The sequence below is a fragment of the Camelus dromedarius genome, chromosome 2 (assembly GCF_036321535.1).
Source record: "Camelus dromedarius isolate mCamDro1 chromosome 2, mCamDro1.pat, whole genome shotgun sequence".
NCBI classification, from domain to species: domain Eukaryota; kingdom Metazoa; phylum Chordata; class Mammalia; order Artiodactyla; family Camelidae; genus Camelus; species Camelus dromedarius.
In genome coordinates, this window is record NC_087437.1 from 86610691 (window position 1) to 86636914 (window position 26224).

Here is a 26224-nt window from a genome sequence, read left to right on the forward strand (position 1 = left end):
ATCTAAGTCATTTATGTCCTCAGCTTTGTTCCTGTAAGCTTTTATATTCTGACACCTCTCACTGAGCACTTCACATGTAGTCATTCTAAAGGCTTTCATAATTCCAGAGTCAATATATTGAGTTCTTGACTTTGATGTACAGTTCCTGATAATAAGCAATAAAGAATGTTTCTCTCTCTCATGTATGTGTGTGTGTATGTGTGTGTATATATATATCTCAATATATCTGTATATCTATATGGCTATCCAGTCTTACAATTTATTTAATATTCCCTTAAGTCATAGTCCATCATTTATTCTCCATAGACAGATCAGGCACAAATTCCTCCTAAAATTAGCAGTAAGAATTTTTCCCCTTAATATTTCTGTGTATTCTAAACAGAATTTTTATTGCCCTGAAACCAAATATAATTTCCCATCCATCAAAGAATCAATCAAGAATCTTGCTGAAATTGGTTAAAAGTGTAGCTTGCTTCATGTGCACCGCTAAATAGTAGCCAGTCCTAAAGTACTTCTTTCACTTTCCTGCTGAATCCAGGATCTCCCACAAGAACTTCATGAGCAAAGGATTGGAGGAATTACTATGATTAATGAAACCTCCCCAAAACTTTGGGAAATAATTTTCTTGAAAGCATAAGAGCTACACAAAGAAGTATCACATTTCTCTATCATTAAGTATCACAGAAATTTGTCCAACTAGGCCATTTTTTGATTGAATGAGAGATGCAGTTTTGTGTACTCTTGGCTCTACATTGCTTTCTTTTTAGCATTTGTCTCACTGCTTTAAATGATTATTATTATTTTTGTCATCTTGTAGGTATCTTCAGTCATTCTCGTACCCTTGAAATCTTTTTTGGAACAAGATAGCTATATAAATAAGTAAATTTGCTTAACCTCTCTTGGCTTCAGTCACCTTTCCTTTGTAATGGGGAGATTAATTTCTATTTCATAAGACTTCTATGAAGGTTAAATGAGAAAACATATGTAAAACATCTCACAAAAGCATTCAGGCCATAATAGCTATTTAATACATATCAACTTTCTCCCCTGTCCTGTATGATTTTTTTTCCTTTGGTCATATGAGTCCTATTAACATATCAGTCCTCCATAGTGGTAGACTAAATGATGCCAGGAAAACTTCTGATACCTGAAGTCTATGATTTTAAACTAATTTCATTTATTTAATTATTTTTCCCTAAGCCCTTAAAAATACTGGGACATTTTTCTTCCTAACAAGTTCTTTTACTTTACTCAGAAGTCCCTGAGGAAAAACCCTTAGGGAAGCTGATTTTTTTATAAATTTACAAATTCAATGTTTCATTCTTTTGCTGCCATTTTCCAACCTGTCAAACACATCTGTTTTGCTTTTGCCTCAGTGGGTTCTCTGCAGGAGCCTACTTCTTGACATGATTATCCCAGCAATCTCATTTTTAGCTCCTACCCTGGCAGCTACCTCCTGAAATGCTTTAAGATATTTTACAGATTTTTCTGTTAGTGACCCTTAAGAGACTACTTTTTTTTTGGTAGGAGGGTAAGAGTCCTGAATTAAATCATCTGCTCAAGTGTCTTTCTAATCTCTATGTTGAGTCTTGTTTTAAATGAATACTTTATGTTCTGTGGCTCAGAAGGAAGGTGAACTTGCGTCTCCCTTCAGGAGAGTTTAGCTGATGGTATCCCTGAGCTCTGTTGCATTTTCAAATATGTTGGGGCCGTAGGGTGCCTTTAAGAAAGTGATGGGATGTCAGATTCCCTACAGGTCTGAGAATTCCACAAGAGACTGTATTCTTTCTCTGTTGAGAACTTTCCCCGAGAAACCCAGAATTTCTGACTCACAGTTGTTTTACCACCTGCAAGCTTCACCTTCTCCATCAATCCATTATTCTAGATGACATATGACATCTCTCACTTCAAAACAGCTTCATCACATTTTCTTTTGTACCTCTGTAATGTCACTCAGAGTGGCAATCATTCACTTTGATAATTCTACTGAATTATAAATTTCCTAGAGTCTGTGGCTTCCCCTTTGAACCATCCTTTCCCCAGCACCAGAATCAGCAAACCTCTCTTCTGTGTTCTTCATGTATATTGCACACACGTCTGTACTTTTTATTTTTCTAAGTCACTTGGATCTGCTGCCTGTGTTTAGCTTCTGCCATAGTTAGAGTCTCATCATGACATAATTAGATGTGTGTAACTATTTCCCAGAGCTTTTCCCCTGCCTCTTATCTTTCTCCCTCTCCAATCCATCCTCTACACTGTCACCAACATACCTTTTAAAATCATATATATCTGATTACATTATTCCTCTCTTTAAAATCTTTGAGTAGGTCCCTGCTACTCATAGATAAATGATGTGCCATAAAGGGTTCTTTGCATTCTGGCTTTTACCTACCTTTTGAACTTTATCTTCTACCACTTCCAAAAAAGTCTCTGTAGTCTAGCCATTCTTCAAAAATGTAATATTTTATATTCTGTGGCTTTACATACTGTGCATCCTCTCTCTGGAATGCCCATGTTTGTAATCTCTGATTCTACCTTTAAGTTCTATTCAAATACTAAAACTCCCCCAAAATCCATCTACATCCACCCTCTTACCAAGTTCTTACTTCTACTATGTTTCTGAAGCTTATTTTGCATTCTTTATGAACAGGTTATATAACAACTTGTATTGTATTTCTCTTAAAATTAGAGAAAAGTGCCTTGGGAGAAAAATCTTTAAGAAATATCATCTTTTTTTTTTTTGTCTTTTTTTTTTTTTTGTCCACAGTACATGATACAGTTTCTGCTACTTAGCAAATATTTGCTGAATCGACAGTTAGAGGAAAGAGTTTAAAGGGAAACAAATAAAGAATATGTTAGTATGTGAAGTTACAGTATGTTTTAGAAACAGGTTAAAAACAGAGCGAAATAGGGGAAAAACAAGGATCAAAAATATAAGGAAAGTAGAAAAACAAGATCTGGAGGGACTGAGTGGGAACTTAGGGAGAATAAAAGAAGACAACAAAATAGGGTTTACAGTTTTGCATAGATATTTCTAACCAAGCCAATGGCCTTTAGAATTTAAGGCTTGCTCTCTCTCCCACTGGTGCCTGTTTTTAGAGAAAATGTGATTTGTGTAACCAGATAGCTACATGCCTGGCTTTTTATGGCATGCTTAGATATTTAACATGAAATGTATTAAGGACTCGAAAGAGTTGTAGGTTTCCTTTATTATTATTATATTTGAATTAGCCAAGGGTCAGATTCTTCAATCTGCTACTTAGGTGACCTTGCCCTGCACAAGACGGTAAAGCCTACAAAGATTGGGGAGTAAAACAGAGTTAACAATGGAAGTACTGCTTGCTTAAAAGGGAGTGGAGAAAAGAAGGGAAAAAAGAGAAATATAGTACATATTTGTGGTGGAAAAGGAGTACTGAACATAGAATCAGGAGGCCTGAATTGTGTCCCGAATTTGCCAGTCTCTAGTTACCAAAATGGACAAATCATTTAATCTCTTCTGTTATCATCAGTAAAAATAAGACATTGATACTAACTTACAAGGTGTCTATAATGATTAAACCACATTATGCATATAAAAGGAATCTGCACATTTTAACATACTCTATCAAAATCAGTTTTGCCCACAGTAAGTGTATGTTTTATTTTTAAAAGTTGAAAAGAACCCACATTAAATGTATAATGGCAAAAAAAAAAAAAAGCCATCTCAGATCCCTCTTGTTTTAGATAATTTTGTATTTGTCAATACAGGAGAGTAATTTTATTCGAAGTACTAAAATAAAATGAGTGAAGGCTTAGGCTTTCCCTCTAGTTTAGGAATTACTTTAATTTCTCTTTGGTTTCATGCTTTCCCACAGGCAGTTTAGAATGTCACATACTCTTAGAGTAGACATGTTGTTCAGTGAAATTGTGCAAAACGTTCATGACAATCCTCATCTGAGACATAAACACTTCTTGTTTCCTGCTTGTGTTTTCAATAAAGCCGTATTATATCAAGCAAAATTACTCAGAATATGACTAAACACATGCTCTGCAAAGCAACATATAATAGAGCCATTTCCTTTAGTTGCATGAGAGAAAAAAATGCATGCTAAAAATTTCTTTAACTGATGGTCTCTGGGATTGAGTTATTAAGTTACCACTGAGCTCATCTCTACCAATTTTTATGACCCGTCCCAAGCTCTCTTTGCTTCTAGATCTTGCCCCTTTTGTTTTTTTCCATTTAAGATGTCCACGGTGCCTACTCTCTTTCCAATAATGATTTCCTTTCTTACTCTTCCTCTCAACTTCTCATTTTCCTTGTCTCCTCCATTGAGGGAGAGAAGGCACAAAGGAGGAAGTTATTTTGGCAAGTCCTACTCAGGCCAGGAAAAACAATTGTCTTCAAATTAATTGAGTAATATCCTAACCTTGACTACTTTTCCCCTGATGGTCTCCAGGGAACAGCAAGTTCTGAAAAGATTCATTACCTCTTTAGATAGGTTTATACCTATTCACAGGGGAATCAATTTCCTAAAGTATTGACAAGAAAGATATATTCCCTCACATCCATTTTAATATATATTACTCAGAGGTTTAATTTTTAAAATGTTTATTATCATGAAATTCATGAGCAATATAGGCATTCTTTAAAGGTCAGCGGCTTCAGGTATCTTGATTGGTAAATCACACAGATTACCTAATAACATTTTAAATTCCTTTTGGATAGAGACCATTTTTATTCTTCTTCTGAATATCTCAAAGTTTCGAGCATTCATCATAAAAGTTTGATAAATATACATTGAATTAAACTTAACCTGTCTCTTAACTAAAGAGAAATGTGTGAATCACAGAGATGGTATCTACTTTTGTTGAGAGAATGAAATGACCTGAGAGGAAGAAAAATGACAATGTTAGCCTATTATTGTCCTGTTAAAGCATAATTGATAGGTAGTTCCCCAGATCAGAAGCCAATAAAGTAATATAAGTGTAGCAAACAGGTGAACGTGCATTCTCTTTTTTTTGTCCAATTTTTAAAAACCATTTTATTTTAGAATAGGTTTCGTTTTACAGAAAATTCTTGTGTACCCATCACCTAGTTTCCCCTGTTTTAACATCTTGTATTCCTGTAGCATATTTGTAACAACTAAAGCAATTAATTAAGACTATTTATTCATACTTAGTTCAGATTTCACTTTTTTTCCTAGTACTCTTTCTACTCTTGAATCCTTTCCAGGATACCATATTAAAATCAGTCATCTTGTCTCCTTAGTCTCCTCAGATACGTGACAGTTTCTGTCTTTCCTTGTTTTTGATGACCTTGACAGTTTTCAGAAGCACTGGTCAGGTATTTTGTAGCATTTCATTTTGGGTTTGTCTGATATTTTCCTCATGGTAAGACTGGGATTATGGATTTGGGGGAGGAATATCATAGTGTTTATGTATCATCTCATCAGATCACATCAGTGGACATCATGTCAACAGTGGCTTATGGTTGATGATATTAACTTTGATTACCAGGCTAGGGTGGTGTTTGCCAGGTTTCTCCACTTAGTAAACCACTAAGCACTGTCCACACTCCTGGGTGGGGGTGGGCTGGAGTTAAGATCCACCTCCTGGAGGAGGGAATATCTATGTGAAGTATCTGGAATTCTTCTGGTCAACGTGCATTCTTATTCCTCTTCCTCTCCTTTCCATCTTGCAGTTTTCACAGAATCAAAGGTAGAAACATGGCAGTAGCTACAGCTTTTGATTTAGGGAATTTTATCACATTGCTGTATAGAAGAGGTGTGCCCAGACAGCAAAGTCTCTGCCATCTCTATGATGTTTTCAGTATAACTGAAAGTAATTGTTGTAGAATAGCTCCACAATCTTTTATTTTTGTTTTTTCTTTACTCTTTATTATAACTTTATTTTTATTGACCAAGTTAACATGTACTGTCATCCATGAAAGCCTTTTGGGAAGAGATGACATTGATCCTTGCGTTGGTGCCATTTGGGGTTATACCGTCGCTATACATTTCAGCATTATGCAGTTAACATCCTGTCAATACATAGCCCACACGAATGAGCTAGAGTTATGTAACATTGCTAGAAAGTTTTAAACAAATGGTAAGATACTCTGACAAGACACTTTTTAAATTGAATACAGAAAAAGTCCTCTTTGGGTAAGTAATGTGTGTTGCACAGTTAGGTTTCAGTGTGATCCTCCCAGAGTCCAGCCAGAAGAAGGGTGTGCAACTATGTGAATTATACTCACTGATCCTTCCAGTCCTTTGTGCATATTTACAAATCCCTACCCCCTTCACACCACAGCTGGTGCTTATTTCCACCACTGAGTTTTAAATAATTCAGTGAAATTTTTGAGAAACAGGGAATGTTTTGCATAATTTTGAAGCTTGATTACTATTTGCACCAAATGCTGCTGATCAGCAAGATTGCCTCAATGGGAATAGAGAAGATTCCTTTTGAATTGAAATTCAAAACAAATTCATTATTCTAAGAGTTTGAAAAGAGAAGAATCATCCCAATACACATTTTGCATTTAAGACAGGAAAACTATGAAGGTAGATCACAATACAACGTGAGAAGGAGGTCTGTTTGGTAGGCTTTGCTTCTGAACCATTAACAAGGAATAACAGTCACTTATGCCAGTTTTATTAAATTTACCATTTGTTTTTCTTATGATCTTGTTCATTCACTTGTAGAATTTTCTCTCTTTCTCTCTCCATTCCACCTCAAGAATTATCATTAATGTTAAATATTTCATTATTATGCAAGAAATAATAAGATCCCACTTGAATGTTCTTTGTATAAATTTTTATTTTTAATTAAATGGAACCCAATTCTTTAAAGAGCATGAAAAGCAAATAAAGCACATGACTCATAAGAGATGTAGAGGACAACTTGGTTTAGAAAGAGATTATTTCTAATATGAAAAAATAATATGAAAAGTGATTTGGAGCATACTGACTTAAAGGATAGCTCAGGTCAAGAAATAGAAGGAAACCAGCGCAAAGAAATAGGAAAGTTAGTCAAGGGAATAAATAATCTAAGAATTTTCCTTAAAGTATTAGAAATGGAGGGTAGACTAATTCTATGTATTATGCACAGAGTCCAAGAAGATTGGAACTGGGTTTGAAGATGATGGAAAAGAAATTTCCAGACTCAGTTAGTTCTACCTATAGGCATTGTCAAGCATAAGAAGGGATATAGCATTCATGAGTGAGGGCAGATTTCTTGAGTCTGCCTTCTGTCTCTCAAAATTATGCACATTGGGGAATTCTGAACACATAGCTGCCCTCACACTGGCTGAAATAGTCAGGTCATCACACATTAAAAAAAAAAAGTCTATGACATAGAAAGTGATAATTCTGCTATTCAGGAAGTGCTGTCCAAAGAACAAAGGTATTTAGGGGAGTTTCAGGTCATTAAATTCTTGATGCACCATACTTGGCAATCCTTCTGATGCATCTGAAAGACACTTTATGCCACCTCTTATTATCTACCCCTACTCTCCAATACCTAAAAATGTTCTCTTTAAGTCTACACACAGGGGCTTTTCTAGCAAAGATGAGGTGATGACCTGCACACCACCTTTTTGTTAGCATATAATTTATTAGATTTGTCCCATATGAACTTGCTAGTCTTCATGAATATCATGTGAAGGGAGGAGGTATCTTGATTTCATTCAGTGATTAATACCAAGCAATACCTGAAAGAGGAGGTTCCCAATAATATTTGTTGAATAAGAAAATAAAGGAATGGAGGTGTCATTTGACCTCTAACACATTCAAGTAGATATAATAAACCATTTTATAACATGATTTTCCAACAGTAAGATTACTTTGACTTTTGTATGAAGTAGAGAAGGTGGTTTTTATATTTGAGGTAGCAGTCCTTCAGTCATTGCATTGCCATTTAGACATACAACATCTGGATACTCCAAAGTCTTATGGAAGCAAGTGCATAAGAAATTAAAGAAGTGTTAACTGGTAAAATTTTAATGCAGATAATATAAGGATGATGCATTAAGTGGAAGGAACCAGGAGATGGTTCATATTTTTTCTGAATGCAAAAGTCTATGATTTGTTCCTGTTAGCATTTGGATTTTTAAAGAGGAAGAATGCTGTATACATTTGCAACTTTAATTCTTGGAGTTTACAGAATAAGAGTGATCTTGTTCCTTTTCTTAGTTATCCATGGAAATCACATATTTATTGACAGACACTAGAGAAAATATGTAATCTGACTAATTTCTTTCTGAATTTGGGGCTAAATTATGCTAATATTTTATTTGGGGCAAACCTTCCATCCCACTTGGAATAACTGACTACAAAGGCTTTGGACACTGAAGCTGGCTTCAGAGACTGATGCTTCTGAGTTTTAGGAACCTTTTTAACCTTCCTATTTGCTTCTGGAGAGAACTCAGTGTGGTGAGTGGATGAGTGATCCCTGTCATGAAGCCCATGAAATGGTCTTTGTGGTTTAATGAACCCGTGTTTAATAAGTGTAATTATGATCAAGTAAACAGAAAGCAATTAGAAAAGTCCTGGATTCCCCCCAGCTCCTTTAGCTTTCCAGGAAGCACATGGAAAATAAATATTGAACTAATTTCCTGTCTGCCCTATGCTGTGCAAACATGTGCTGGACTCTGGGATACCAGAGTATATGCCAAATTCTCATTTCTTTCTCTACCAGATATTTCAGGTATGGTTGTACTGGGGAAAAAAGGAAATGAGTGGAGAAATTTATCTGTTGGAAAAAGCTTTTCATTTAGGACTCCATAATGGTAGATCTTCTTAAAAGAAGTGATGTAAAAACCTTATTTTTATCTACTTCTTTCAAATCATATCTGAAAGAAAATGCTGGATATGAGATGTCTGGGCTAATGAATATACATTAAATGGGTTGGGAAAAAACAACTAGGAATAGTTATAAAAATACCTATTTTAAATGTATCCTATGAATATATTACATATGTTATGCATATACAGGCCAGTGCAGTAATAACTTTCTAATCAATTTGTCGTCCAGTGAAAAGAGCTTGGATCAGACCATGAAGCAATCTAGGGAGGAAAAGAGCTGAAGATTCTTATTCCTGTTCTGACATCAACTAACCCTTTGACTGAAAGCAGATATCCAATTACCTGAGATTCAATATTTTTGTTTATAATATTTGGGAAATAACACCTACTTCAAATTGGAATAGCAGATGGAATGAGACATGTGGATGTATTTGAAAATATCTATGCAGTTACAAGTGTTACATATTATAAAATACGAAAAAGAAGAGAAAGAGAAGGAGAAGACAAAGTAGAAATTCTAAGGAAACCCCTGTCTTCTATACTATGTTTTCTAATTTCCTCAGAGTGTATCTTTTTTCTTAGTCATCAAGACCTTGGAGTTAACCAATCACCGTTTTCAGGAAATTTTGGAAATTGCCTTCTTAGAGAAGGCCTAAAGCTTTAAATTCAGTGTCTTCCCTAGTTTAAATATCTTGACTTTAAAAGTAAAACCAAGATAGTTCAGACCACCCTATGTAGAAAATAAAATTTTCAGTAATTAGAAAAAAATATAGTTTCTTAAATAATCAAGAATGTCTGCAATAAATTACACAAGCAAATCCCAAGCCATTAAAATGAGTTTTAATAATCCAATTACATTTTATTTTCTAGGAAAGTCAATATTGTATAATCATAATATTTCAATCAGTAGAAGAAGCAAAATTACCCTAAATGATAATTTCATTAGTGCCTATGAGGAAGTCAATAAAAGAGAAGCTCTTCTCCTTGAGCATATATCCAGCTTCCTGATCCTGACTGTCCAATTAAGAAACTTGCATCATTAATTCAAGTCAAGTGATCGATCTACTTTTCAAATGTAAAGCAGATAATCAGCTGTAGCAGAGTCTTGCATTTATTAAAACTACAATGTCAAAATATGCCAATATTTGCAGGAGTGATTAGAAGAGCTTGCTAGATCAGATTTCTTTGTAAACATTGTCCTTAAGTATTTTATTCCTGTTTGGCTCCTTGATCTGTGCAGGGATAAACAGAGCTGGCTAAAGTGCATTCACTGAAAGAGAAAAATGCTGTAATGAATGGGTTTTGCTGAGCCTTCACTGAATAGATTGCTTTGGATGTTCAGATGCTATTACCTTATTTAAGGGAAAACACACACTTATATAAGGAAAGCACTAAAAATTAAATTCTGTAGGCTGCTTTCTGATGTCGAGAACAAAGAGATGCCCAGACTCTGACTACACATAATTTGAAGTCCAAAGACAGCCAGGCGCCCAGTGTGGCAGTTTGATGGCCACCATTTAGCATGAGTTTCATCCTGTTGCTGGTTCTGCTCATGAATGATAGTGGTCTGCTAGAGGTAATTGGGAATTTGTGTAATTTTTAATTGATGGCTGTATGGGGAGAGGGAGAAACTCCACCACGGTCGTGGAATATCACTCTTTACTTTCAGTCTGATGGCCGGTTGAAACCACAAGTCTACTCCTGCACCAATAGCAGTCACAGAGGAATTTCATGCTCAGATTAGCCTAAGCTATATCCGTGGGGTAGGGTTTGGGTGACCTTTGTGAGATGTGTAACTCAGATCTCCTTCAAGAGAACTTGTTGCAGGGAGCATGGGAGGCTGAAGGCCCATTTGCCATCTCCCTGTATCCACCTCTGCTTGTCCAAGGTCATGCTACCCCAGGCCACTCCAAGACAATGATCCGGGTGCAAGCTCTTTTCTGCAGGGTTCAGAAGGCAGGACCCATCTAATGGGCAACATCTAAGATTCCTTGTTTTATATGACTTAAAGAGTCTTTTGATGGTGGGACACAACACACTGACACTTGGATAGATCAAAGGCAGAACTCTCTTTTACTTACAGTTCTAATATGGAGGTAACAGTCAGGCAGGGCCACATGGGAGGTTGGCCTTCAAGGACAGGATAACAGCCAGCTGGAGCTGTAAGGGGAGGGTTACGTATGGAAGTAACGTGAGGTTAGCTAGGTGTCCCAGGATCCCTGTGGAGTGGCTAATTTGAATATTTTTGTGGATGCTGGAGTCTGGGGGCTGTCCTCAGTTGTCTAGTTCCTGACCCTGAGTCTATTAGGGAAGGTGCATAGTGTGTATAGTCCAGCGTGTGAAAGCCCAGCATGTGGTACAGACTTAATCAGCTGCTCAAGAAGGGGCACTGTCTGACTTTTAGCCAAAACCTCAAAAACTGGGGCAAGGCCACATTACAAAAACAGAAACTTTATTATCTCCTCCGCCTGTCCAGTCCTCCTTCCACATGGCCTTCATGGAGGTCTGAAGGCTCTCTCTACCTTCTACTGCTGCTTCTGTTTTATTTTTCTTAGATTTTTCTATTCCACTGGTAAAAATGAGGCATTTCCTTTGTGCAAACAAAGGCAAGCAAGAGACCACCTGTTCAACTGGAAATTTTCCTCGGAAATATCATAGTTTCTTAGGTAGCATCAAATGATAACCATTTATATTTTAATTCAGTAATCATTATATTTTGGCCAAAAGTAACCATTGTTTAAACTTTCTTTTGGTTATGCAGTGCTCTAAATGGAAATTTAATTTTATTTACTGAAAGAAAGAATAAACCGGGAAGTGCAGCCCGTGGTGCAGCTGCTGGGGCGGCCGTTAGACCGGGGCGGCCTTTAGACCAGGGCGGCCGTTAGACCGGGGCACCCGTTAGACGGGGCGGCCGTTAGACCGGGGCACCATTAGACGGGGGCGGCCGTTTGACCGGGGCGGCCTTTAGACCAGGGCACCGTTAGACGGGGCGGCTGTTAGACCAGGCCGGCTGTTAGACCGGAGTGGCCGTTAGACGGGGTGGCCGTTAGACCGGGGCACCGTTAGACCGGGGTGGCCGCGGAGGGACGAGGAAGCTCTGTGCTCCGGGGTCCGAGCTACTGCTGTGGCGATGGCAGACAAAGGCTCGAGGCAGGAGAGGCAGGCCACAAGAAACAGTGGAACTGGATCCACGGTGGAAAAGCCGCAGCCGCCCAAAGTTCCAGAGACACAGGGGGACATCGTGCCTGCACGGCTCACTGAGGCGGAGGCAGTGGGGCTCAAGGCTCGCGAGGAGGGTGAGGAGGTGGTGGGCGACATCTTGGCCGAGCGGCTGGACCGAGTCATGGATTCTGTCTTCAGAGTCTACCAGGACCGGCAAGTGGGCCTGGATTCGTGTCCTTCAGATCCGTCTCCTCTCTCCCTGAACCCTGCCTGCTGGACTGAGACCCCGTCTCGCCTCCGCAGTGCATTCCATATACAATCAGCTGGGCACGGGAGACCATGCGCTTCATGCCCCGGGATGAGGGAGAACCCCACCTGGCAGAGGACCCCACGTGGCGCCGCAGCGCCTAGCCCCTCTGCTGGGTTCCTGCCACAGCAGCCCTGGCACGCAGAACCGCTCGGTGCACCGCCGCACAGAATGGGCCGCAAGCCTGCGATGGCGCGCCTGGACCCCGCGAGCCTGCCGTGCCGCTGGGTGTGCCCGCAGGTGGAGGTTCTGGTTCCACTCTCCACGGCACCTCCCCCGGAAGCCTACCGCAGGCCCCAACGGGGCGAGAAGATGGAGGCCCCGGCCGGACTGCCAGCCTCTGGTCGGGGGCTCCCCAGTGTGGCCCACAACCCCCCCAGTGTGGCCTGCCGCCCCAGATCCAAAATATGGCCAAGTGCCAAGTGGCCCATCGGCTTGGAGGCCGAGGCCAAGCTGCTGGATGAGCTGTGGGAGGGCCACAGGATACCCCCACAGGGCCTGGTCCTCGGGGATCAGGAGATCCAGGATCCTCACAAGCGGCCTCACCCTGCCCCTAGAGTTCTCGAGCCCACGTTCCATGTGAAGGGGAAGCCCTTGCTGCGGCTGGAAGAGATGAAGCTGCCTCCTGGTGTGAGCGCGTGGAACCCAGCTACCCAAGAGCTGCTTCGCTGTGCTGAACTTCAACAGGAGGACGAAGAGGACAGCACCTCTCCTCCTCCCATCCAAACGAGTGCCCCAGAACCCGAGGTGACGGTGGCAGAGCTAACGAAGAACTTAGAGCCGGAAATATCGATTCTCCCCTCCAAGAAAGTTTATGCGGAAATTATATGTGAGAGAAAACGGGGAATAAGCTGGAAGAAGTGGGGAGAAGATGGGAGATCCACCAGACTGTCATCCAAGTCTGACCCTGAGTGAAGGAGAGAAGGCTGGTTAGGAGCATCTTAGGGTGCGGTGGAGTAATTTTTCCATTTTAAACTTCCCTCTCTTGTTTTGAAAGTATACACTCTATTTCTGTTCTTTATTGGTTAGTCTAAAAATTTTAACCTGTGTATTTAATTTAACAGTGTCTTTAATCAAAATCTTTATTTTTCTTTTAAACAATACATGGATCTTAGAATTCTTCAACATTAATCATTCCCTTTGAATTTGTATACTTTTGTAACCCAATATTTTAATTTTATTATTTCATTAATTTCACAAATCAGGTATTTTGTTATTTTTCAACAGTTGATATTTGCGTAGATTTACCCATGTGTTTAATATTTTCTTTGCTCGCTCTTCTTTTTTATGTCTCAGATCTTCTATCTGGGATTATTATCCTTCTATCTTGAAGAATATCCTTTAGAAGTTCCTTTTCTGAGGATTTGTGGTAGACAGACTTCTAAGGTGGCTCCCAAGATCCCTACCCACTTGTGTACACAGTCTCTATAATCTCTTGAGTGTGTGAAGAACTCATGAACATGATGGCAGTTTACTCCTGCGATTATGCTATGTATCTCCTAAAGCGATTTGCTGATGTAATGAAAGCCATAACCATTTGGCTGTGTGTGTGTGTGAATGAACAATATTTTTTCATGTCTACCATAGTTTTCTTTACCTCTTTCAGTTACATTTTTCTGTGTTTAGGTTCCTCAAAGCTTTCCAAGGTTTGTGTCATTCATTAATTTATTCATTAAATAAATAAGCAATTTGCAGCAACATGGATGGACCTGGAGATTGTCATTCTAAGTGAAGAAGGCCAGAAAGAGAAAGAGAAATACCATATGATATCATATGTGGAATCTTAAAAAAAAGAAAAAAAGAGGACACTAATGAACTCATTTACATAACAGAAACAGATTCACAGACATAGTAAACAACTTTAGGGTTACGGAGGTGGGGGTAAGGGGTGGGAAGGGATAAATTTGGGAGTTTGAGATTTGCAAATGATAACCACTATATAAAAATGGGTAAGAAATTTCTTCTCTATAGCACAGGGAACTATATTCAATATCTTGTAAAAACCTTTAATGGAAAAGAATATGAAAATAAATACATGTGTATGTATGCATGACTGGGACATTATGCTGTACACCAGAAATTGACACATTGTAATTGACTGTACTTCAATAATTTAAAAAAAGCAGTTGTAACAAAATGAAGATGAATCGGTGCTCTTGACCCACAATAAAATACCCATCAATTCTTTAAATAAATTAAAAAAAAGAATAAACCTTTTCATATATTATTAATTGTTGACATATTGGTTGTTCATTGCATTCATAAGGCATGCCATGCTTTTAAAAAGGTTATAAGATTTTAAAATTATTTTGGAATTGACTTCCATAGACATGCCATGTTTTAAAAATACTTTAGTTACTTTGCATCAAACCATTCAGCAACCTTTTAGACAGTTTCAATGTTTCCCCTCCAGCACATGAGATAATTAAAAGTGGACCTTTAGGTACGCTGGTCTAGTGAAATATTTTGTGTGTGGAGAGTAGAAATTCAAGTTTTGTTTCTGTTTTATTTTAAAAAGAAGTTATGGCCCTTTATTCTTTTTTTTTTTTTTTTTTTTTTACCAATTTACTTAGATGTGGACAAAGGCAGAGGTACCTCATGTGTACTTTTTTCTGGAAGAAGCTAGAGGAAAGGCTGTTTGTTTGTGTCTGTGTATGATATGTATTAGTAATGTTACTCAGTATTTGGTTATAGCTTCTACTTCTGAGTTTTTGGACATGAGAGGCCACCTAAGGAATTTTTTAAAAAGCACCAGAATCTACTAAATGAACTATAATAAAGCAATCAATTTACAGATTAATCAATTAATATTTCTTTTTGTAATGTGAAAGAAGATAACATTGAGAACTCTAAAACCTCCTCATCATAGGTGGACCCATCTTCTCAGGCAACTCAAAAAAGACAAGCTGTCCTTCTCAGAGCACTTCAAGGTAGTATCCTGGAGATTACTGGGTAATAAGAATAGGATGGATAATGCAGTGCACTCTTTCAAGGTCATAATTCCCCTAGATCTTTACCCTACATCAATTCTAAGATTATCAGAATTTTATTAACCAACTACAGAGAGGTTATATAACTTCTCTTGCTTCATTTTCCAGTTCTTTTAACTCAGACTTTGTGTAAGTTCAGATATACTGAATCTTCTCTGTGGTCTTAAATTTATAACTACCCATCTATAAAATTCTTAAGTTCAGGTGTATGTATGTACATAGATACAGCACACACAAGAATTCAATACTCATGTATTATAAACATACACATGTAATGCTCTGAAACACAGCTGTTACATTGCTGCATTGCTTTTATATCAAGCTGTGCACTCGTAATATTTGTTTTGTTTACTGATGTGGATTCATGTTAGCATTTGTCTTAGATATTAAATGGCTAGGTGAAGAATGATATGTTTGAAATGAGTATGGGTTAATTTAAACAATATGATTTGATGACAATTTTAAGAAAACATAATACATAAGGCTTTACTCACATGGCTAATTTTCTTTAATACCCATATAGCAGGAATCATACCATTTGTTAAAAAAATGTTAATTTTCTTTGTAAGAAATGTATAGCAATTGAAGAAATACCATGCTTAGGATAGAGGTTACAAACATGTTTCTCCTTTACAGGGCACTTGATAGCATCAGGGTCTTTAAAATTAAATATTTCTGATAAAACTATCATAGAAAAAAGGGCATTGGAATGCAATTTCAGATAGGGAAAACTCAAGCTTTGTTTAATCACTTAGTTAAAACTAGTTTGAATAAAATGAAAATTGAGTAATATTTCTATAAGAGATTACTACAGAAAAAAATTTACAGGAAAATACTACATATTAAATATTTGTGAAATAAATTATTAGAGTGTCTTACACAGTCATTGCAAATGGTGGCAATTCAAGTGTGATAAAGCTTCTTGTTGACATTTACACAAATTCTTACTCTTATAGACTGTTTTCATAGGAGGGGCAGAGTGAAGGAAGAGGGAACTGATATAGGTATTGCCAAATAAAAATAGAAAAGGTTATGTCCCTCATTAATTAGATTATGTCCCTACACTCAAATAAGCAAGCAAACTACACTAAACTAAAAGTAACCGACAAAAACCTGGTCATACTGATTGTTCCATTGTTAGTTTCCTAACATGTAAGTCACGCACTTTTTATAAAGCAACAGAAGTCATTTCCATTAGTGTTATTAAAATAAGGTTAAATTTCACTAAAAATAATCAAACTGCAGAAAGAGCTAAAATACATTCTTATATCTATCATAGACTTTTAAAAAATTTACATAGGTAAAGTTTAACAGGAAGATTTCCGAGGTGGACTTTAGATGTACTTTCAAATTCTTTCTCAAAGTGAAAAATTTTAAACATAGTTCTTTCGTCAGTTGCCTGATCTTTTCCCTTAAAGTTATATACTTTCCAATTTATTTAAATTTGTTTTCCACCAAATGAAGTCATTTGTACTAAGAGGTTAAAAAAATGCTCACAAATCAAATCAGATCCCTGTTTAATATGCTGCTGTGAAATGTTGGGCTGTGTAAGAACTAGCAGATAATTAATGCTCCCCCTCCAAACATTAGTTCAAGGCACTGCTAATGAGTTCATCTTTTTTCTCTTTCAGACTTCAGCTCCATTAGCAGTGTTGTAATACCAAAGATAATTAGTGCAGGATTGTCAGCTTGATTTTTCCTAACGTTATGGTCTTTATTTTGTACTATATTCTTTAAGGATCCCTCTGGGAGACTGTGGATCACTTTGTTGGTGAGGCAGGAGCCATTCATCTTAGCCTAACAAAAGCACAGTTTAATTAAGAAGCATTCTGCCATTTATTGTGTTCTCTAGACTACAATTTTGATGCTGGTCTATAAATGTTAAGATTTGTCAGATTCAATTTCTCTGCTCTAATTTCCTATCAGAGAAAATGTGATACCAGGCATGGATCCAATTTTCCTTTTCTATTAGCATTTATATTGACAGAATTAATGATTTTATTATCATCTTTGGCTTGTTGCTAAATAGCAGACATCATATTCCTTCTTGTGGATGGTTACATATATATTGTAAACTTACTGTCCCAGGAGAAATTACAACTCATTCTATTAGATTTATTTCGAGGTGACCAAGTAAAGTGGTGGGAAAAGAAATCAGAAGAGCATTGGAAAAAGGATAGTATTCTCAAATAAGAAGAAAGGTTACTATTTTTTCTATATGAATAGTGTGTCCAAATGGATAGGCTTGCAAGATTCTGTAATATTCTCCCAGTAGGTTGACTTGTAATGCTTTTGATCCCTGATACCACACTGGAAATGAAATATTTGAGAATGTGTAAATCCTACACATTTTCATGACCCAAGAAATACTCTAATGGGACTATGAACCCCCATTAGATTTGGAGTAAAATTAATAACATCAAGAGGTGGTATACTTTGCATATTATTTCTCACCTTTTGGAACTCAGATTCCTCCTTTACTAATCTAATCATCTCCCTGATTTAACTATAGTTTACCTATTAATTTACCTGCCAGATATTCAGCTTGGAGTGAGTTTTAAGTCCCTATTCATGAATAACTTACCTGTTACTTAAGGGAAAATGAATTAGTTGTACAGTTTTATGAAAGGAAAAAAGAGCCATGATGAGGCACTCCTGTTTAATGTAGTTCTTTTCTTTGCAGGTTATTACCAGCAACCTCTTCTGGTACTCACCTTAACATTTAATAAGGGCATCAATGTTCTCAGAGTTTACAGCGGTCATACATTAGAAACTTTTACATCAAGATAAAGCCAGGAAATTTTATCACAAAATTTTATTTTACTTTTATGTAATGCATGGATGAGTATATTTAAATATATTTCTCTAACATCTGTAGTAATGCAAAATGATAAAAGAGACTAGCTGGTACTCTTGTGCTCAATAAGTACAAGAATAATCATAATGTTGCCACAAGAAAAATGAAATGGGAATATATTCATGAAATGTAATTAAATATATTTAGTATCCAAATACTGTCTATATGCAAATTCCATGTCAACATTTTCTAAATTATATTCACCCTCTGAGACATGTATGACTAACATTATGATTTCAGTGTGGTGAACCAAATCAGTTACTCCAGAGATTTTTCAATGAATTTCTAGAGGCATTGAAAAACAGAGTCCATCTGTCTACCACCATTCACATCCACGGCTTACAATTTAAAAATAAAACAGCAGAACACAGTGGCCCCTTTCCTAGTCACTACTCTTTCTCTTAGAAGAAGGAAGATGAGGGCCCTGGTCTACATTAATCCAAAATTTTTCTCCAAGAATCATGGCCTTGTCTCCACTCTCTGTCTTGAGACCATGAAAAATAATATCCACATGTCTCTATCCTGATCACACAAGTGACCACAAGAAGCCCAGACTCCCAGGTCATCCTTGTCTTCTATGACTGAAGACTGCATACTTCCAATTCTCTTTTCATCTCTTAACCCTCCCCAACTGCTGAAAGCCTCCCACTGAGTCTTCTGGAACACACAGAATATTACTAAAAAAAAATTCCCCCAATTTTCAAACTTTTTTCTGAATGGTCCCTTTATTTCCTGCTCTAACAGAAATATAAATGTCCCTTGAGAACACTGCTTCCCCCATAGGCCTTTCTCATTCCACTGTGCCTGAAAGTGGGGCGAGTGTCCTTCTTGATATGAATTGCTGTCCCATGACCATTCTCTCTCCCTTTTCTCTAAGACCCCTTAACTTATGAATTTTATGTACCAGATAGTGGTATCCATTGCCTTCATTTTTGCAGTAATTGCTTACTACTGGGTCATAACCTCCACTCTAACTGCATCCTGTATCCTGAAAGCTTTTGCATCTGATTTACTGTCACTCTAAAACCATGTCTTGGTGGTTTCAGTGTCCACATTGCTTATACTTACAAAACATTGACCTCTCAGCTCCTTGAGCTCCTTGTTCATCTCACCTAGGTTTTCACTCCCTTGATCATACCCTAGACTTACCAGGACCAAGATCTCGAACATCATCAGAAACCTCAATTTCAAGCATCTCTCTGACAACCGCTTTTGTCGCTTCCTCTCACTCCCTCTGGTATGGTAAATACAATTCTTTAGCCCCTTCACCTGATCTTATCATGTCTTTGTTTTACGTCTCTCTTTTCCTGATTTCTTTCTTCACCAGCTTGCATTCTTTAGCCAGTCATTAAATTCATTCCCTTGCATTCACTTTCGAGTTTTTTGTCCCGTCTTACTTCATTTTCCTCGATTGGTTAGACCAGAGTTTCGAGTAAATCCATCTCTTCTTCTCTGTGCCAGCACTTGTGTAGGAGGATGTGGCTGTTTCACTTTAAATTAATAACCTTAAGTGGACTTTTAATGCCACCAGACAATCAGTGTATCTAGTCCATGCTCTCTCCCTGTCTCTACTTCTTCCATAATGTAACACCTCTCTTCTTTCTCTTCTCATTCCTCACTCTCAGATGATGGCCATCTTTCATATATTTGTGAGAAAACTCAAAATCAGAAGAGACCTTTCAAAATCTCTACTACCATTTCTGCCTGTCTGTGAGCAACAGTACCCATATGCTCTGTCCAACCTCCCTTTAGAATGGATGAATCCTTGGTCTTTTTAAGGCCAGTTGCTTCACTTGCCCTGGAAATTCTCCCCTTTTTCTTCTGCATCAACAAATTTTCTTCCACTGTGGATTCCTTCATGCCGTCATGCCTCCATTAGGAGCTCCCCCTCCCTAAAACATAAAATCTCTTGATCTTCACTTCCCTTTCCACCAACTTCTTCGTTATCCAATTCTTTTTGTATTCAAAATTCTTGGAAGGTTTCTACATGAACTGGCATCAGTCCCTCTATTTCCAATGTTTTGTTTTAATCACGTTATTGGGTATATCAGTCCTTCATTTCTTTTTATTGCTGAGTAGTGCTCCACTGTTTAGTTATACAACAATTTGTTTATTGATTCTCCTGGTGATGAACATTTGAGTCGTTTCTAAATTCAACTTTTACAAATAGAGTTGCTGTGAATATTTCTGAATAAGTCTTTGTACAGACATATGTTTTTATATATCTTGGGTAAATGAGTGAAATGGCTAGTTTATGTGGTTGATACATGTCTAGCTTTTTAAGAAAACACCGAATGGTTTTCTGAAGCGGTCATACCATTTTACATTTCCACTAGCAGTTTTTGAGATTTCCAGTTGCTACGTATCCTCTTAAAGACTTGATTTGTTCAATTTTTATAATTTTAGGTATTTTAAATAGGTGTAGAGTGGCTTTAATACACATTTCCTTAATAATTAATGATGTTAAACATTTTTATGTGCTTATTTGTCATCCATACATCTTCTTCGGTGAAATGTATATTCAAATATTTTGTCAATTTTTAAATTGAGTTGTTTGTTTTCTTATTTTTGATTTCTGGGAGTCCTTTATATGTTCTGGATACAAGTTCTTTACCAGGTACATTGCTTAGTAAATATATTCTTCTATTCTACAGCTTATCTTTTCATTGTCTTTGTTGTGTCATTGAAAGAGCAGAAGTTCTTGATTTTTGTGAACACAGATATATACTTTTTTTCTTTTATAAATCACACTTTTAGTGTTGTATCTGAAAAACCCTTGCTGAACCCAAAGTCATAGATTTTCTCCTAGAAATTTTGTAGTTTAGACTTTGTGAGTCTGTGATCATTTTGAGTTAAATTTGATGGAGTGTGGTATATATAGATCAAAGGTTTCTTTTTATTTGTTTTTGTTTTTTGCACAAAATTGCTATTATTACGTAGTTGTTTGGTAGAATTCCTCAGTGGAGTCATCTGAGTCTGTAGATACCTTGGAGGGAAGGTTTTTAACAATAAATTCATTTTTTGTCTGTTTTTCTTCTGATTTCTATTTAATTGATTTCTACTTTAATCTTTCATCTTTCCCCTTTCATATCTTTCCCTTCTTTTTATAATTTTAAGATGAGTTTCAGCTTCATTTGCTCTTTTTATTCTAATTTTTAAGGTGGAAGCTGAGGCTATTGATTTGAGACCTTTCTTTTTTAATATAGGCATTTAAGTTTATAAATTTCCCTTTAAGTTCTGTTTCTGTTGTATCTGGCACATTTTATCATACTGTGTTTTTGTTTTTATTCAGCTCAAATTTCATTCTAATTTTTTTGTTACTTTCACTCCAAGGATTATTTAGAGTGTGTTATTTAATTTTCAAATATTTGGAACTTTTCTAGAAAGATACCCTTTATTGATTTCTAATTTAATTCCATAATAAAAATATTTTACATGAAAAAATACTTTATATAATTGAAGGCTTTTAAGTCTACTGAGACTTGTTTTATGACCCAGAATATAGTCTCTTTGGGTATATGTCCCATGTGCACTTGAAATAATGTATATTCTGCTATTACTGTATGGAGTCATCTATACATGGTGCTTAGGTCAAGCTGGTTGATAATGTTGTTCAAAGCTCTGTATCCTTAAGGAATCTGTCTCTAATTGTTCTTACTGAGAGGAAGTGTTGAAATCTCTTCTTGTAATTATTTATGTTTGTTTATTTCTCCTTGCTGTTCTGTCAGTATTTTGATGGTCTTGTTTTTATTGTGTTTATGTGCATAAACATTTATGATTGTTACATCTTCCTCATGAACTGATCCCTTTATCATTATGAATTGACCCTCTTTATCCTTGGTGATATTCTTTGCTGTGAGTAAATATTTGGAGTTACTAATATAGTCACTCCAGCTTTCTTCTGATTAGTGTTCACATGATATGGCTTTTATTTTTAACATAGACACACACACACACACACACACACACACACACACACACACATCAGCTTACATTATATTTATATACGTATCTTTATATTTAAAGTGAGTTTCTTATTAGAAGAATTTAGGTAAGTCTTGATTTTTTTTATCCAATCTGACAATCTCTACCTCTAGTTGAGGTAGTTACTATTTTCATTTATTGTCCTTATTGATATGAATAGATTTAAATCTACCATCTTGCTATTTGTGCCCTATTGGTTCCATGTGTTCTTTGTTCTTCATTTCCTCTTCTTCTGTTTTCCTGTCTATAAATTAATAAGTTTTATAATACCATTTTTTCTACTCTGTTGGTTTATTCATGTTAACCTTTTGTTGTGTTAATTTTAGTGGTTGCTTTAGGGCTTCTGGTGTACATCTTTAATTTATTAGTTTATGTCTAAGCAATACGTCATTCCTTCACATATACTATAAGCTTGGCTTTTTAATGGTGAGAAATCTGCTGCCATCTTTACCTTTATTCTTCTGAATGCAATGTATCTTTTTCATCTCGTAGTTTTAAGATCTTGTTTTTTGTCACTAGTTTCAAGAAATTTGAATATGGTGTGCCTTGATTAACTTTTCTTTGTGTTTGGTATACTTGAGTTCATTGAACTTCTTGAAACTCTGATTTGTGCTGTACATCAAATTTGGAAATTTTTCTTTAATAGTTTTTGTTTTCCTATTCTCTTTTCTTGAAACTCCAATTACATGTATATTAGGCCATTTGAAGTGGCTCCAGAGTTCACTGATGCTGAATGTATTTCTTTTTTTTCCCAGTTTTTTCCTCCCTGTGCTTCATTTTGTAAAGTTACTATTTGCTATTTCTTCAAGTTCACTAATCTTTTTTCTTCCATGTATTATCTGCCATTAATCCCACATGGTATATTTTTGACTCAGATATTGTCATTTTCATCTAAGATGAAGTTCTGTTGAATCATTTTTTATATTTTTCTTGTCTTAGTAACATGTTCAATCTTTTTTCTAGCTTCTTGAACATATAGAATATTGTTATAATAACTGTTTAAATATTCTTATCTGCTAATTCTAACTTCTATTTCATTTCTGAATGCTTTTGAACTGAATATTTAGAAGAGATCTCAAACTTAAGTTGTTCAGAAATGATCCTTTATTTTTTTCCTCTACTACTATACCCACAGTTTTCTATCATATTTTTATCGATCGTTCATTTGTTTTTGATCCATTTTTGAGTTAATTTTTGTATGTAGTATAAGATAAGGATCCAACTTCATTCTTTTGCATTCCATACATTTTTATCCATAGATATTCATTTATCCATAGATAACTTATCCATATTTATTCTAATTTGGAATTTTTTTTGTTTTGTGTGTTTACTGCTATAGTCCTAGCATGTAAAATAGTTTTGGTCACATAGTAGGAACTTGTTAAGTATTTGTAAAATACATGACGTTAATGCTAAATGCTTTACAGAATAGGTAGCTATGGGTCAGAAAACTAATTAATGTATAACTTGTGCTGTTAAAGCTTTCTCAAATTGGCCCCAATCAGGTGAGACAAACCACACAATAATTTGAACAGAGAATGCTTAAAGAGGAAAGCTTAAAGAATTGTTTACAATAACAGGGGATTGGAGTAATGAGATGTTGGGTAATAAAAAGTAAAGAGAGCTCTAAATGATACATAAATACCAGATATAAGAAGCAGTCTCTAACGCTAGGGCTGGGATTTTTCATCCAAGGAAGAGGCTCCCAGGGATGAGATTTAGACCTTGTTAGAGAGGGTGGTGCTTTGGTTCACTGAGCAGCAGAGAAGTCTCCATAGTACCCAACTGACAGAACTTGCTAGAAGTCTGCCCTCAAGTTTGCTGGGGAAATCTGCTGACAAGGAGGCACTTCACCAGGGACTCTGCTACAGTATTGTATGAGAGAGATGCAGGGGCAGCTGCTGGCCGCTGAGTGCTGCTGTCACCATGTACTGCAGGACCTGGGCACTGGAGAAGCTCTGAGAGCTGCAGGAACCTGAAGAGAAAGCGGCCCTGCATGTGGCAGGATCTGCCGTCTGAACAACCAGACCCAGGAGGCAAACAACTTTTTTCCTCTTTCAATGTCTTTTCAGATTTCAGTGCTAGTCGGTAAAAGGGGAAGAATGTTTAAGGGGTCCATATCCATTATCACAGAGCTGTCTAATAGGCTAATCTGAAATTGAGAGGCAATAAATTGATAAGCGGTGTCCTTTCTGTACAAATGATATGTATTTCCTGTTAGTTCCTGAAATATTTTTAAACTGGGATTGTTTGACCCATAATATAAGGCAAGAGATTATATGATTTTTCTTTTACAAGTTATTCTGCTAAAGAATCAGCCAAGGTAGCCATCTAATATTTGGAAGGAAGTCCAAGAGAGGGAACAACTGAGTACTTTCTTTGGCTGTGTGGCTATATTGATCCAGAGAGAGGATTTATTTAGTCAGGGACACCTGAAAAATGTTAGTGAGTTTCTGCTCAAAAATATGACTTTTCAAATATCCCAAATTGATACTTTCTTCCTAATTGACTTAAAGAATCTTACAGATAATTAAATTTTGACTCAAGTTTCTAAATTTGTAGGTTTTGGTCTTCAAAGTATATGCGTTAATTCTTGAGATTTTCCTCCCAGCTTATTTTATATATAAAATAACATACAGTACAAGTGCTTTCTTTAAAATTAATAGACTTTATATTTTAGAGCAGCTTTGGGTTCACAGCAAAATTGAGTGGGAAGTAAGGAGAGTTCCCGCATACCTCTTCCCCAGGCACATACACAGCTTTCTCCACCCTCAACATTCTGCACCAGAGTGGCATATTTGTTACACTCTGATGAACCAACATTGACACATTATTAGCAACCGATGTCCTTAGTTTACATTAGGGTTCACTATCTGTACATTGTACATTCTGTGAGTTTCGACAAATGTGTGATGGGATGCATCCACCATTATAGTGTTGTACAGAATAGTTTCACTGCGCTAAAAACCCCTTGTGCTTCACTTATTCATCGCTCCTGCTCCCCTACACACACTCTCAATACCCCTGGCAACTACTGATCTTTTCATTGTCTCTATTGTTTTGCCTTTTCTGGAATGTCATATAGTTGGAATCATGCAAGATACAGTCTTTAGGATTGGCTTCTTTTACTTAATAGTAAGCATTTAAGATTCTTCTAGGTATTTTAATGGCTTGATAGCTCTTTTCTTTTTAGCTCTGAGTAATATACTCATTGTATGGACGTACCAGAGTTTATTTAGCTATTCATTTATATAAAAACGTTTTGATTGCTTCTGAGTATTGGCAATTATGAGTAAAGCAACTGTAAACATCCCTGTGCAGGTTTTTGTGTGTGTGGACATGAGTTTTCAACTAATTTGGGTAAATACCAAGGGGCATATTGCTGGATTATATATTAGGAGTGTGTTTAGTTCTGTAAGAAACCATCAAACTTTTCCAAAGTGACTGTACTATTTTGCATTCCCACCAGCAATGAATGAAAGTTCCTTTACTCCACATCTTCATTAGCATTTGGTGTTGTCAGTGTTTTGGATTTTAGTTATTCTAACAGATGTATAGTGGGTATACATGTTTTTAATTGAGCAACTGTTTCTGTTTCTTTATTAGCTTCTTAATTTACTACCTTTTATAGTTATAGACATAGAGATAAATATGATTAAGAAGTATTTAAAATTTTTTATTTTAGGGAGAAAAATGGAAATGTTCTGTTGCTTTCACATTCGTCTAGGCAACTATTGCACAACATTTTAATATTTAGCATTCATTTATAAGTTCCAGAACAGTACCATCAACAAGAACATCAGAACAATTTGCTTTTTAAAGGATGTAAAATGAAATTTATTTTTTCATTTTTTTTCATTCTGTCTTGAGATTTCCCTTGTGGTTTGTGAAATTTAGGAAATTTTTGATGACTTTTACTTTGCTATTATTTTGTAACCTGGGTCTTCAAATGGTCTCATACATCAAAGGAAAGAATGCTGTCTCCAGGGAGCTTTAGCCAGCCTTTGGACTGCTGAAGTCAATTTCAAAGAAGTTCTCATTTTTTCCTAATGCATATGTAAGTTAGGATCACATTTGTTTGAGTTACCATCTGAAAAGGGATAAATTGTTTCATGCATTATAATACACTTGAATACTTTGG

General features: G+C 36.5%; 1 protein-coding gene across 1 annotated transcript; it reads left to right on the forward strand.

The window, feature by feature from the left end:
• Nucleotides 1–11913: 11913 nt before the first annotated feature.
• LOC116152044 (uncharacterized protein C2orf81) lies at nt 11914–13167 on the forward strand. The gene is made up of 3 exons (XM_064477086.1): nt 11914–12162; nt 12249–12323; nt 12382–13167. The coding sequence occupies exons 1-3, from the start codon at nt 11914–11916 to the stop codon at nt 13165–13167; spliced, it is 1110 nt and encodes a 369-aa protein (XP_064333156.1).
• Nucleotides 13168–26224: the final 13057 nt, after the last annotated feature.

Excerpts from the sequence above, each read along its gene's own strand:
- LOC116152044 (XM_064477086.1), top strand. The coding sequence starts at position 11,914 with ATGGCAGACAAAGGCTCGAGGCAGGAGAGGCAGGCCACAAGAAACAGT. Across the intron at positions 12,163-12,248 it reads GAGTCTACCAGGACCGGCAA|TGCATTCCATATACAATCAG; the intron begins GTGGGCCTGGAT and ends TCGCCTCCGCAG. Across the intron at positions 12,324-12,381 it reads ATGAGGGAGAACCCCACCTG|CAGCCCTGGCACGCAGAACC; the intron begins GCAGAGGACCCC and ends TTCCTGCCACAG.